The following is a 13,446-nucleotide window of genomic DNA, read 5'->3' as shown; positions in this document are numbered from 1 at the left end:
GATAGATAGAACGATAGATAGATAGATAGATAGATAGATAGATAGATAGATAGATAGATAGATAGATAGTAGCAAAACAGCGAGTGCATTAAACACACTTGAATATAGCATCAGGTCTTGCTCAGTCTTTCAGTGCTTCTGTTCCAGTATTTCCTAAGAGGAGAAATAAGTCACAGCAGGTGTGAGCGATTATTAAAGTCTCTCATCACTGTGAACACAAACGGCCCTTGAGGTGGATTTCCATTTCAAATATCTCACAGGCCGCTTAGTCTCACCTTTTGTTGAGCCAGTCAGTGCCACAGGGGCACGAGAGCATATTAAATGCAGAACTGTGCTACTGCGGCCTGACAGAAGCTGTCACTCCTCTCACCACAGACTGCCTTTCTGCCGCAGGCCGCTAATCGGCAGGGCAAGAGGTCCCATTTCAATTACAAAGGCACATGAACTTGCTTTCACTGTGGAAGTCTCCAAAGGTCTGCAGACCGTCACTGATAGATGCAAGCTTGTGCCCGGCAAATTAGCATGTGACATTAGAACGATATAATTCATGCATGATTAATTAATAGGAAAGGCTTGAGAAAGCATGGGGTTTAAACAAATTTCAACATATAAAAATGTCTCAGTTCCAAAACCTTTTGATTTGACTATGTAGGCATTATTATAAGCACGCATGATTATACTGCTATAGCCCTATGAAATCCATTTAATTTTTTTCTAATTCTGTTTTTTCCATTTCAGTCTTTCTGGACTACATTTTAATAGTTAAATTAAATTTTAGACCAAAAAGCATTTCTAATTAATTGAGAAACTTAATTAAACTTGTACAATTTTACATAATTTTATTAAAAGTTGACATTTTTAGGGCCCTATTTAATAAATTTTTTTTTTCTTCTCAAATTCCATTTTATTTTACCAAATAGTGCGATGTCCTTTTTATTTTTTTCTGCATTGTAATGGTTTAATTAAATTTTAGCCTTCATTCATAAATTCATAAAAACTTTAATTACTAAATTATTTATTTGTGTATGTATGTATTTATTTATTATTTTTTAATAATAATAAGGCCCTATGAAATGTTTTCAGAAATTCTGTTATGTAATTTTCTGGTAATCAAATGAAGGCATAAAACATTAACAATTTAATTAATCTCTTAATCAAATGAAAATTAAACTCTTTCATTTTTTTGACTAAGTGCTACTCAACAGGGGTTTACTGTTACAACTGGCAGAAGAATAAATGAAAAGAAAAAGAGTCATTATTTCTTAAAAATAGTTTTAAATATTATTATTAATAGAGTAACAGAGCTGTTGTTTCAGACAGGAACAAGAAACAGAATGCATCACATAAGCTGAACTAGCTCCTATCCTGATATATTCTGGAAGTTGTACCTGCAGAAGAAGTCTCTCATCCCCAATGATGGAGGCCGTGCGCCAGTCGATGATCTCTGAGAAGGGAAGCTCCCAGCCATTACTGAGCATGACGGGAACACAAGCGGCCTGCACACACACACACACACACACACACACACACACACACAATTACTGAGCATGACGGGAACACAAGCGGCCTGCACACACACACACACACACACACACACACACACACACACAGAGACAGAGGCACATTAGAACAGGCTGAAGAAAAATAAAACAAGCGTCATGAAAATTGTATTAGCGTCTTCGAGTGGAAAGTCTGAAAGCAGGAGCTCTGACTTCAGACTGAGAAATGAGGAATCATGGTTTATCAGATCAGTCATGTTTCTGTTCCATCTTGAGCTCTGGGAAATCTGGCAGCGACTGAGGGAAACACAAAGCGTGGCTCTGCCTGTCTGAACTCAGTCATAACAATGGAAAAGAGGATGTGAGATAATCATCAAGAATGGAGAAGGAGACCAATGCAAAAACCTACAGGGGGAAAAAAACTTAATAGGGTGCATCTGGTATATATATATATATATATATATGCACACAAATTTGGCAATATACAGCAATGTGCAATATGGACATATATTTCAAATGAAATCAAGCACATCCAAGCAGCTCTTCTGTGTATGTACACTGTCAAACATGTTCACTATTCAGCTACAAATTAGCTGTTGTCTCTTGTTTCCGAAGCAGCGCTGTAGCAGGAGGTACCAACAGACAGATGGTGCATTGTTTATAATATCTAATGACTACCTGGTCTCCAATTTGCATATCAGATGGCAACATCGTTTTATAAAGTATATGCGTTCATATGTGCTTCATTTTCACTGGAGGAAACAGCTGTGGTGTGATGAGGGGTGAATGCAGGGAAAACTTACAGTAGAAAGGCTACAGTAGATATTTTGTAAATTGTCTTTATGACAAAGAACTGCACAGATGCAGATATTATAACAATCTATCAATAAACACACACCTTGTCCTCGGTTTCTCGCTCTGCGGATTGAAAAAGAACGCGCTGAAAGACGGGGAGGAGCCGATCGAAGTCTGCTGTCGTTTTCATATGAAATTTAAAGGGGACTGAGACGATCACAAATTTGTGTAGTTTATGGAATTAATCTATGGAACAAATCTACTAAGCTATAGCCCCCCTAAAAATGGCCTAGCGATGCCCATGTCAGCTGCCATTATTGGTCATTAGTGCAGAGCTGCTTTCATTATTCAGGATGGAGTTACAGTGAAAACAATCCCAAAAACTCCAAATAACTTTATCACCTTAGTACAGTGACTTTTTTTTAATTTTTTATAATTTGTTTGTTCATAAAGCATTATAGTAGCTTGATACCAAGTAGTGTTGTTATTGTTTAATAAAACTAAAACTTTTTTTTTAAATTGGTAATTGAAATAAAGCTAAAATAAAATATATATTTTTTTTATACAAAATTAAATATAATACTAGACGAAAAACTTAAACTAAACAAAAATGATTAGACGTGTTGCCTTGGCAATTAATTAATTAAAATTACTAACTGATATAAAATAACTGAATTAAAATAAAACAAAAAAGTGAAATAAAAATAAAACAAATCCAAAATATAAAAAAATAAATAGTAAAAATGAAAGCTATTAAAAACTATAAAATAAAAAGACTAAAATAACACTACTACGAAGATGACTTTTTTTTTTTTTTTTTTGCAAGTGTGGACATAGTAATATAAATTTTTTTTTTTAAGTATTACAGTATTTCCATTCTTTTTGAACATGCATCATGGTAATAAAATGAAATAATAATAATAAAAAACATATGAAACAAAAAAAACCAATAAAATTACTAAACATAAATTTAAAATGAAAACTAAAAATATGACTATTATATAATATGAATGATATACTAAAATAACACTGTTACCAGGTCCAAACATTTGTAATACATTTTTTAGTTATAACATGCTTTTGTCGCAAGTGTGGGCATGCTACCATATACCAAGGTTTTTTGAACATGGTACAACAGTATTTCAATGTTTTTTTGGACATGTACTATAGTATACAAAAGTGGTAATAATTCAGTATCATGGTTTGTATTAAAAGCATTATCAGTCACCACTGCATCACAGTACCTCAACAGAACTTTATTGTAGATAAAATTCAATATTTTCCAAGCATAACTGTGTGTGTGTGTGTGTTTGCACAGGCTTGTTGTCCAGTCCCTAATCTGTTAAGCTGCTCCCACCCTCTGACCTCCCCTCATCTCTAATATCATCCCGCTGTTATGGACTAATCCTTGCAGTGTCATTAACCAGCGCTTCAATCTGCTGAAATACATACAGACCAATACAGCCCCTGAGAGCTGAAGACAGACACAAGCGCACATATGCAGCATAAAAGCCCGGAAACCTCAGCAAGTCAATTCTCAACACCGACACAATTCAAAACACAATATATAATGGCCTGTTAAGCCTCATGTCTGCACAACATCAGACAACCTGAAAGAGCACAGCCGCACTCCCACACAATAGACGCCCATCTGACATTACATCGGCATCACAGTACCACAGAATAGTGCTGGTTATGGATAAAGGTGGATTATTTATTTAGGAATGAAATACCACAAATGAGATCTCAATTTGCTTCTTATATGAAACAGTTACTGTAATTTGTATTACTACAACATTGTGTATGTATATATATATATATATATATATATATATATATATATACATATATATATATATTATTATTATGGCTAAAGTAATTTTTTATTTTATTTCATATGATTACATTTTTTATTATTTTAGTTTTTATTTAATTTTCTACTTTGGTGATCAGAAGGGATTTCGTTCAAAAATATGAAAAAAAATCGAATAAAATAAATCTATCAAGTGATATAAATGGCATGAATCATATTTGTGATAATAAAATAAAAGAACATATTTAAGATTTCAATGTTTTTAATACCTTTAATTTGGCCATTAGGGTTCTCGTAAATGTGCATCACCTAGAACTGGATCCTTCTCTGTACGTCCTCCAAACACAAATAGAAAGGTCTTATCTGGAACGATACATTAATAAGTTGTTGGGATTTTGCTCCTTACAATGAGAAAAATGCAAAAAAAAAATGCAACATTTAAAAAAAAAAAATAATAATATTAGGGCTGCACCTGCAGGCTTTCACATTGAGCAGCATTAACTACACAGAGCCGTTGTTCACTGACGAGCTGTGCAAAACCACGTTCATATTCGCGCGATTTTTTGCACAGCTCGTCAGTGAACAACGGCTCTGTGTAGTTAATGCTGTTCAATGTGAAAGCACGCAGGTGATGGAGATTTACCGCTGATTACAGAACCGGCTTTCTGACAAGATGCGCGTTAAATATCGCATGCGATTAATCGTGCAGCCCTAGTGGGTATGTATATGGGCTGGAAACACAGAACCTGCATGCAACTGCTAAAGTGTCTTCCGTTGGCTAGCAGTACTGCCAATGGGAATGAACTGGAAAAATGTACCTGCAGAGCCTCCAAGAAACGGAAAGAGCCCAGGCGGCGTCCTCGAGGCACGAGACAAAAAGTGGAGTTATGCAGCATTTCTTTATAGTTGTACCTGTTGAGAAAAAGGAAAACAAGGAAGCACATATTAAGAACCAAGGTCAGAAAACATCCTGGCGCAGGAAAACAGGCGGTGCACATCCTATTTGCAAGTTAATGCTCATCACATCTGGCGCAGATTGTGAATCAAGCATGCCAACAGCCTGAAAACACTCATACATTCACTGTGGAAAAAAGCAACTACATACTTTCCAGTTTACAGGACCTTTTGAGTCACAAATATTACTACAAAACTACATAAAAACCCATGTTAGTGCAAAAGATTTCCCCCAAATGTTGTCCCAACTAGTCAAACACAGTTGTCTGAACAAAGAATTTCAACTATAACTACCACAACTAGTAAAAATATCAAAATAACAAATTAGAACCCCATAGCAACACCTGGCAAATAACCAAAATATTCTAGAATTGCATGGTAACCAGCTAGAAGTCATAGCAAACCCTATTATCCAGCCAACACTCAGCAACTAGTCAAAATACCAAAGCAACCATCTAGAGTATCCTAGCAATGTCTATTAACCAGCTACAACATCCGAGCAACCAACTAGGATGCCATAGCAACACTGTCTATCTATATTAATTTAAATGTTTTAGTAATACAATAGAGTATACTGAGCAGAATACTGCATCCCTCGATGCAATGAAGCATGGCATGCACTATTATATTTGATAAAAAAAAAATATTTTTTAGCTAAAACAATGTGCATGAATGGATTGTGCATGATAAGATCAGGAAAGCACATCTTGAAAGTAAATACAGTCAATTTGGATTTTATGTTGACTATAAATGAATAGTCTGGGTTCAATGCAACTCTGTACGTAGCAGCATCTGCTGGATGTCGATTTATATGTACTGCAATATACTTCATTTTAATTGCAACCAAGGTGTTTAGACAATGGTTTGTCATACCAAATACCAGTTTGACTTAATATAAATATAACATAAAATAATATAAAATCATTTTAATATGCTGATTTGATGCTCGTGAAACATTTCATGTTATTATCAGTGTTGAAAACAGTTGTGCTGCTTCACATTTTTGTGGAAACTGTGATACATATTTTTCAGGAAATCGTAACATTATAACTGTCTAAAATGTATCTTGTTTTTACTACAAAATAAAAAAGGTAATTGTGACTTTTAAGAGTTAATATCTCACAAATTCGGACTTTGTTTCTCGCAACTGAACTGCAAGTCAGGATTTCGAGATATAAACTAAGAACTGCAAGATATAAATGCAGAACTGCAAGATATAAACTCTAAATTCTGAGTTTACTTTTCACATTTCTGTTTTTTTATTGTTTCGTTTCCAACACAGAATAAAAAAAGGTAATTGCAACTTTTTATATCACAATTCTGACATTTCTTCTCAGAATTGCAAGTTTTCCGCAATTCTGAATTTATATCCCACAATTCCGAATTTTTATCCCGCAATTCTGAGTTTATATCCCGCAATTCTGAATTTATATCCCGCAATTCTGAATTTATATCCCGCAATTCTGAATTTTTATCCCGCAATTCTGAATTTTTATCCCGCAATTCTGAATTTATATCCCCCAATTCTTAGTTTCTATCCCGCAATGCTGAATTTATTTCCCGCAATAATGAATTTATATCCCACAATTCTGAATTTTTATCCCGCAATTCTGAGTTTATATCCCGCAATTCTGAATTTATATCCCACAATTCTTAGTTTCTATCCCGCAATGCTGAATTTATATCCCGCAATGCTGAATTTATATCCCGCAATTCTGAATTTATATCCCTCAATTCTGAGTTTATATCCCGCAATTCTGAGTTTATATCCCACAATTCTGAGTTTATATCCCGCAATTATGAATTTTTATCCTGCAGTTATGAATTTATATCTCGTAATTCTTAAGTTTCTATCCCGCAATGCTGAATTTATTTCCCGCAATGCTGAATTTATATCTCACAATTCTGAATTTATATCCTGCAATTCAGGATTTATATCCCGCAATTCTGAGTTTATATAAGCCATAATTTAATTATAAGCCAAATATTATACTTTTATTTGTATTTGTATTTTATTTTTTTATATATAGTTTATTTATTTTTAACATTCCTTTTTTAACATTATTTTTACCTTATTTTTACTTAAATCCCAGTTGACTGTATTTACTTTCTAAATGTGCATTCCTTATCTTATCACACACAATACATCCATTCACCTGATTTTAGTAAAAAAAAAAGATGGTCTTATATTCTTTCATCAAACTCAATTTTGATAGCACCTTTTCGACTTCGTTCTAATATGTGTGCTCACTTTTCCAAATCCAGTCAATTTGTGTTGAATAAAATCAAGTCCCACCCAAGAATTTTTTGCTTATTAATAAATTTCATTCAGCCTTTAAGGACACCATAACCATATGGAAAATACACACAAAAAAAGTCCTTTTAAACATCTGCTTGAGAGTCATATTAAAAATATTAGTCTGCACACAATGACCCGGTAGGATAAGCCCCGTGGTGCTGCCGAATCACGAAGTCTTTCGAATGCATCATCCCGTCCTATTTTCAGACACCCCATATCAGGTTACCCACTGAGCCAACAGGTCAGCCGAGGTTATTACAGCATCCTACAACACCTGCCGTCTCTCAACCTCGAGCTTTACCGTTCAACTCAAACCCGGAGAACATCAGGGCCAAAGCCCAGTCAGATTCTGTCTCACTGTCCGCAGGCATCCTGGCTTGTTCATTCATCCGTGCTGAAGAGCAGAGGTGAAGGAAGACCTCAGGGGCTTCACATTGGAATGCACAGCAACACCGATTACTCATTGGAGAGAGGGAGGAGAAGGAACAGAGAACGTTGTGGAGAATGTGTAAGAGAGGAGAAGGGAGGGTGAGACGGGCGAAACAGCAGGAATGTTGCATTAGGAATTCCAAACAGCCCCTTAATCCAAGTGCCGACTGAAACACTGCTTAAAGCATTTGCTGAAGCTTTTATCCCACCATAGTGCAAGAGCAGCCTACAAAGCAGAGGTCGAGAGGTCAAGAGCGTGAGCGGGGATTTCTAAGAGCTCGCTTCTGACTGTCTGTGCACACTTGTGTGTGATTCATATTATGACGTTAAATGTCTGTAATGCTTTTTATACTGCAAACGAAGCAGGTTAGATTAATGTATTGGTTCTATAAATCAAACCGGCATTCAGAATTGTGGGATATAAATTCAGAATTGCGGGATATAAATTCAGAATTGTGAGATATAAATTCAGACTTGCGGGATAAAAATTCAGAATTGCGGGATATAAACTCAGAATTGCGGGATATAAATTCAGAATTGTGAGATATAAATTAATTATTGCGGAATATAAACTCAGAATTGCGGGATATAAATTCAGAATTGTGAGATATAAATTCAGACTTGCGGGATAAAAATTCAGAATTGCGGGATATAAACTCAGAATTGCGGGATATAAATTCAGAATTGTGAGATATAAATTCAGACTTGCGGGATAAAAATTCAGAATTGCGGGATATAAATTCATTATTGTGGGATATAAATTCAGAACTGCAGGATAAAAATTCAGAATTGTGGGATATAAACTCAGAATTGAGGGATATAAATTCATAATTGCGGGATATAAATTCATAATTGTGAGATATACATTTATTATTGCGGGAAATAAATTCAGCATTGCGGGATAGAAACTAAGAATTGTGGGATATAAATTCAGAATTGCGGGATATAAATTCAGAATTGTGAGATATAAATTCAAAATTGCGGGATAAAAATTCATAATTGCGGGATAAAAATTCATAATTGCGGGATATAAGCTCAGAAATTGCGGGATAAAAATTCATAATTGTGAGATATAAATTTATTATTGCGGGAAATAAATTCAGCATTGCGGGATAGAAACTAAGAATTGTGGGATATAAATTCATAATTGCGGGATATAAGTTCATAATTGCTGGATATAAATTCATTATTGCGGGATATAAATTCATTATTGCGGGAAATAAATTCAGCATTGCGGGATAGAAACTAAGAATTGTGGGATATAAATTCAGAACTGCAAAATAAAAATTCATAATTGCGGGATATAAACTCAGAATTGAGGGATATAAATTCAGAATTGCGGGATATAAATTCAGAATTGTGAGATATGAATTCATTATTGCGGGAAATAAATTCAGGATTGCGGGATAGAAACTAAGAATTGTGGGATATAAATTCAGAATTTCGGGATAAAAATTCAGAATTGCGGGATATAAACTCAGAATTTATTATAAAATATTCTCTTGATTCTAATATAAAATAAAATACAATAAATAAAAAAATGTTGGCTATTAAATAAAATAAAATAAAATAAAATGAAATAAAAATAAAACAAAAAATACAATTGGTTCTAAAATAAAATGTTATGACTTCTAAAACAAAACTATCGATCGCCATCTATCACCAGTGGTGTTACAGTTAACACAAACGATTAAAATGGTTTTCATTAACTGAAACAAAGCTGAAATAAAACAAATATAAATATCAGATGAAAAACAAAAACTGAAATAAAATAAAATAAGCTTACGTTGAAGTACTAAAATTACTGAAATAAAAGTAAATTAAAGCTCAATAGAAATGACAAAAAACTAAGAAAAATCACAAAAGAACAAAATTATTAAAATAACTTTTTGCAACCTTTACTTTGCATAGTGAAAACAATCAGTGACTGTTTCAAACGGTTGGCTGCTGTAAAGAAAGCGTGACGTTGGAGTTAAAGGTGTCTTTAATCTGCTGTCGTGGGTTGGCGGACACCACTCACCTGAATCTACTCTATCAAGTTGACAAGCATGCAAGATGCATAAGAAAAAACAGGGAACTAGAACGTAGGCAGCCAAACTGTCTAAGTTTTCTTTTTTATGTTTATATTTGGCATTGTTGCCATAGCAGCAGGTTGGCATGGGTGGCATTTGTGCCTTAAATCAGATTAGTGGAAATGAGAGCTTGCATGGCAACTACTGGTTTCACCAATGCTGCCAACCTGCTTGTAATGACTGTGTAATCAGAACAAGATCAAACCTGTACTTAATGCCCGTCCCGACACACTTACATACACAGAATTACAGCACGCACAACTTCATGAACGTGTTACAACTGTTTTAACATCTGCGGGATCAAGTGAAGAACAGCCTCTAAAGATACTGAAGCAGATCCAGAGGAAAGCAGTTGGTTCAAGTCTCTGGTGGATGATAGTAAATCCACGACAGCCATCTGGGAGGCAGCATGACAACATATGCGCTTATGATACAGATTTATGATGCTGCATTCTGTCCTATTAAAGGGATAGTTCACCCAAAAATGAAAATTACCCCATGATTTACTCACCCTCAAGCCATCATAGGTGTATATGACTTTTTTCTTTAAGATGAAAACAACTGAAGTTACATTAAAAAAATGTCCTGGCTCTTCCAAGCTTTATAAAGATAGTGAAAGCGGGTTTGAGATTTTGAAGCCCAAAAAAGTGCATCCATCCATCATAAAAAGTTCTCCACACGGCTGCGGGGGGTTAATAAAGGCCTTCTGAAGCGAACATATCCATATTTAAAACTTTATAAACTGTAATCTCTAGCTTCCACTGTTCCGCTACCATATTCTCACCAGAGCTTACGCTACGCCTACGTCCTCCGCTGGAACGCCACCCTCTCATTAACGCGCGTAAGACAGTTTTTGAAATTAATAATTAAATAAATAAACAACAACATGGTATGACTGTATTAGACAATGAGACTGTAGTACAGCATAATGTGTAGAGACTGTAGTGCAGTATGGTATATGGCATTGTAATTAGACTTGCCGCGATAGACGGTGTTGACGGTGATACCGGTGTTAAGCCGCAACACCGGTTACGTCACTTGCCCACCGTGGCACCGACCACCACCGTCGTTTTGATTTTTTGTAGTAATAAAAACCATTTAGTTCAGTAAAAGAACAGACACTACAATTAAAAACTGAACGCGGCTGCTCAATGCAGTGTGCCGAACGACAGTCGCATCACAGATCAGATTTCATTTATCCAGTGAGGAGAGTGAGTCGAGCTGACTGACAAGAAGAGTGAGGTGAGACAGAAAAGACGATGGTGGATGATTTAGTTCCGAAACGAAATGCAAAAGCAATATTTTGGATTTTGAAAAGCCTGTTGACTTTTGCCGTTTATCTAAGGTGATTTTGGAAGTTTTTTTAAACATTCGTTTCTTATTTAATTGGTTCCACATTGTTTGCTGATTTTTACTTTATTTAAACTTTGTGTCATTTATTTATTTTATTTGACATCAAGGTGTATGCCATGCCTCTAAGCTTTCTTACTCGTTTTGCTAATAAACGTTCTACGTTTCTTATTTATTTGGTTATATATTATACATGTTTACCTATTTCCAGTTTTGTATACCTATTTAAACTTTATGCAAGTTATTTGTTATTTTATATTAGGCATAGCCTGCCCTTTAGCATGGTGTATTTTTATTTGGTTTGTTAATAAAAGTTCTATGTTTTATATATAGGCTAAAGTGAGTTTGACGTTGTATTTTGTTGTTGCATTCAAGCAATTGACGCCGAACTGCCGCTAATTCGAAGCTATTTAATAAGCTATTTAAAAGCGAAGGAAAGCGAGGAAAATAGGGAAAATTCAAACGAAATAAAAATGAACAATTGCTTTACGCCAAATTGCCGCTATTTGAAAGTGAAATGCGCACGACGCTTTTACAAGCTATTTAAAAGCGAAGTAAAGCAAGAAAAAGAGGGAACGTCCCCTCCCCCATGGTGATACCGGTATTATCGGTGTTGTCACACGTCGATTAACCGGTGGGAAAATTTCCTCACCGTCACAACCCTAATTGTAATAATTCAGTATAATGGTGTGTATAAACATTATACCGTTCAAAAGTTTGGAGTCAGTAAGATTTTTTTATATAAATGAATACTTTTATTCAGCAAGGATGCAGTAAATTGATCAAAAGTGACAGTAAAGATATTTATAATATTACAAAGGATTATTGCAAATAAATGCTGTTAATTTTGAACTTTCTATTTATCAAACAATCCTGAAAATTTCTATCAGTATTTCCACAACAATATGAAGCGCACAACTGTTTTCAACATTAAAAATAATAACAAAAAGCAGCAAATCAACATAGAATGATTTCTGAAGGATCATGCGACACTGAAGACTGGAGTAATGATGCTGAAAATTCATCTTTGATCACAGGAATAAATTGCATTTTACAATATATTAAAATAGAAGACACTTATTTTATTAATTGCAATGATATTTCACAATATTACAGCTTTTACTGTATTTGTGATAAAATAAATGCAGTCTTGGTCATCTTAAACACACACAGTCTGCATCTTTCTCTTTAACATTAACACTAAACACAGGTCTTGTAACTGTAGACAAACTGCTTTATGCTTCTGCTGGTTAAACTCAGTCTAATGTAATAGATAGGGCTGCACGATTAATCGCATGCGATATTTAACGCGCATCTTGTCAGAAAGCCGGTTCTGTAATCAGCGGTAAAGCTCCATCACCTGCGGGCTTTCACATTGAGCAGCATTAACTACACAGAGCCGTTGTTCACTGACGAGTTGCGCTAAACCACGTTCATATTCGCGCGATTTTTTGCGCAGCCCTAGTAATAGAGATATTTTCATAGGAGTCACTACAGTGCCAACTACACGCTTCCCATTTTGCTTGTTAGACAAAAGATGGCATTCTTCCACAAACAACAATGCATGCTAAGAGCAAAAGTGCAACGCTTCTATCCGCTGTCTGCGCAATCAAGAAAATAAGACATTAATGGCTTAGGCACAATTGGTTTGCCAAAGTCCATTTATCCTGTAATCCCGCTCTGCTGACAGAGCGAAAACGCCATTTGTAAAGTCCAGAAAGCACAGAGTAGGGATGGGTATCGGTAAGGTTTTAACGGTATTACTACTCTTACCGATACTGCTTATCGATTCGGTACTTTAATGGTATTCTTATCGGTACTTTTTGTTTTATATAAATATATATATATATATATATCAAATACATAATCAAATGTAAATGAACACTGCATAGTTTTCAGTGTATGTATTGATAGATTAATGCTTATTCAAGCTATAACGTTATTCAGATTAAGAGCAGATTTGCATTTTGATGGCCCAAGCGCCAGTCTGTCACTTTAAGACAATATATTGACACTAGGGATGCCCCGATATGAACATTTTGGCCGATACCGATAACCGATAATTCTTTATTTTTGAAAGCCGATAACCGATATGTTGGCCGATAAATATATATCCAAATGTTTATATACTTTTTCAGAGCCTGATTACAAAAAAGGTGTCATCATTAAAAGCCACATCCCAAACACTTCAACATAAGCAGCCTAGTTTGAACGGTGTACGTTTTAAAAATAATT

At 34.9% G+C, this 13,446-nt stretch overlaps 1 protein-coding gene across 2 annotated transcripts in view; it reads right to left on the bottom strand.

Moving 5' to 3' along the window:
• Positions 1-13,446, bottom strand: part of LOC107671458 (exostosin-1a) — a 63,685-nt gene that overhangs the window by 14,282 nt on the left and 35,957 nt on the right. For both annotated transcript variants that reach the window (XR_001632202.1, XM_016464379.1), the window contains exons 2-3: positions 4,926-5,019; positions 1,389-1,496 (exon numbers count right to left, since the gene is read on the bottom strand). Coding sequence is in view for 1 of the 2 variants with exons in the window: in XM_016464379.1 (XP_016319865.1) it covers positions 1,389-1,496; positions 4,926-5,019 (202 nt within the window). In the remaining variant the exon portion in view is untranslated. The remainder of the gene's footprint in view (positions 1-1,388; positions 1,497-4,925; positions 5,020-13,446) is intronic.

The sequence above is a fragment of the Sinocyclocheilus anshuiensis genome, unplaced genomic scaffold (assembly GCF_001515605.1).
Source record: "Sinocyclocheilus anshuiensis isolate Anshui unplaced genomic scaffold, SAMN03320099.WGS_v1.1 scaffold552, whole genome shotgun sequence".
Lineage (NCBI taxonomy): Eukaryota > Metazoa > Chordata > Actinopteri > Cypriniformes > Cyprinidae > Sinocyclocheilus > Sinocyclocheilus anshuiensis.
The sequence above is the reverse complement of the archived record's forward strand: the minus strand, read 5'-3'. Positions and strand labels throughout refer to the sequence as shown.